The following is a 1,834-nucleotide window of genomic DNA, read 5'->3' on the forward strand; positions in this document are numbered from 1 at the left end:
CCCAGCTTTCCAAAAAAAAAAAAAAAACCCAAAAAACCAAACCTCTTTCCTCCTCGCTGCCTGCCAGGCATCTGAGCTAAATCCAGGGTGTTGCCTAAGCACCCGTCGCCCTCCTTTTCTTGGGGTTCAGCGTGACTCGGGCTCTCCAAAACCAGCACCAGGTGCCCGCAGCAGCTGCCAGCCCAGCGGCTGGCAGACGGGGATGGAGGCTGTGTCTACAAGGGTGACACACATCCTGACGTGTGTCCTGGCCACCTCTCCCCTCCTTGTCCCCTTTCTAGCCTCTCCAGTCCCTGTCCGTGGCCGAATCGCGCCTCAAGCTGGGAACCAACGTCCTGCTGAGTGCCCTGGGCAGTAACACCAGTCTCATCGCTCTGGACATCAGCGGCAACGCCATGGGGGACACGGGGGCCAAGATGCTAGCCAAGGCCCTGCAGATCAACACGAAGCTCAGGTAGCAGCAGGTCCACGTGGCCCTGCGGGTGCCCTTCCCACCTTGTGCCGGGTGGTCCTGGTTGTGATGCTGATGCCATCAGAGGAGGCTTATCGTGGCTCCTGGTGACCACGGATGTGGCCCTGGACCATTCCTGGCGCACGGTCAGATGCTGTGACCGTATCTTGCTCTCATGGCAGTCATCTGGCAGTGCTGGCAGGGGACACGTGAAGGGCAAGAGAGCAGCTCAAATCCCTGCCCCCCGGCACTTGCCAGCTCTTTGCCAGGCTCCTGCACATCCTGGGATGCTGCAGCCGGACCCTTGCAGTCGCTGCCCTCACCCCACGCTCTGGCACCAGTTCCTAAAATGCCATTTTTTGGACCCCATTGTGCCCACGAAGGCAAGGCAGGGTGTCTGCGGGGGACACCTCCCAGCCAGGGCTGTTCCTCTGCGGGACGTCTGCCCCCGCCAGCAGGATGGTGCCTGACCGTGTCCTCCCTGCCCTTCGCTCCCTCCAGGCACCCACGTATTTTACAGCTCCTTGCAAAGTCCAAGTTTAGGTTTTGAATATTGAGATTCTGATTTTTGACCCCGTTTCTAGGCTTTCTGGTGCCTGGGGTCAGCCCTGGGCTCGCTCTTCCTGGCACCCGGTGGGTGGGCACCCACTTCAGGGCTGGGTGGGTGCGGGCAGGGCTCACTCGTGTCCTTCTCTTTGCAGGACCGTGGTTTGGGACAGGAACAACACAACCGCCCATGGGCTCCTGGAGGTGGCTCAAGCTTTGGAGAGGTAAGAAAGGAGCCTCTTGGTCCTCCTGGCTTGCTACCACCATGCAAAGGAGCCTCTGGCACCAGGATGTCACCGTCCCCAGGCCCTCTTGTCCCCTTGAAGCAGCAAGTGCATCACACGGTTGCATACAGGTCCCAAGGGAGTTGGTTCACAGCTCGGGCATTGCAGCCAGCGAAGCAACCTGCCATCCGTTCGGTGATGGCACCTTCGTTACCGACCTCAGGGTCTCCCCTGGGCTCTGCATCCCAACCCAGCGTAGCCCCGTGTCACCCAAGGCGGCCCCCAGGGGAGCACAGGGGGATCTGCTGTTGCTGGAGATGTGATGCTCCTCTCCTCCCTGCCCATGAAAGGTGGTTAGAAGTTGTCCACCTGCCGAGCACACCGTCAGGTCTGGTGGCTGGCTGTGCAGGTTCTCTGGCGGTCTGAAGAAAGAGGGGTGGATGGAGAGCCTGGGCGGGTGGTCGCTGCCGCCCCATTGGGTTTTTCTGGCGGCCGGAGTTTGGCCGTCCCCATCTCCAGGGCTGGACCTCGGGGCAACGTCTGGGCTGCCGTGGGGTGGGCTCTGGGCCGATGTTATGTCCGTGGGGAAATGCATGGCGGGGAGGACGCCCGC

At 61.2% G+C, this 1,834-nt stretch overlaps 1 protein-coding gene across 1 annotated transcript in view; it reads left to right on the forward strand.

Moving 5' to 3' along the window:
- RLTPR (RGD motif, leucine rich repeats, tropomodulin domain and proline-rich containing) overlaps positions 1 to 1,834 on the forward strand; it is a 24,794-nt gene that overhangs the window by 11,308 nt on the left and 11,652 nt on the right. Inside the window, exons 20-21 of the mRNA XM_009330369.1 lie at positions 282 to 454; positions 1,153 to 1,221. Coding sequence (XP_009328644.1) covers positions 282 to 454; positions 1,153 to 1,221 — 242 coding nt within the window. The remainder of the gene's footprint in view (positions 1 to 281; positions 455 to 1,152; positions 1,222 to 1,834) is intronic.

The sequence above is a fragment of the Pygoscelis adeliae genome, unplaced genomic scaffold, assembly GCF_000699105.1.
Source record: "Pygoscelis adeliae isolate BGI_AS28 unplaced genomic scaffold, ASM69910v1 Scaffold458, whole genome shotgun sequence".
Taxonomy (NCBI): domain Eukaryota; kingdom Metazoa; phylum Chordata; class Aves; order Sphenisciformes; family Spheniscidae; genus Pygoscelis; species Pygoscelis adeliae.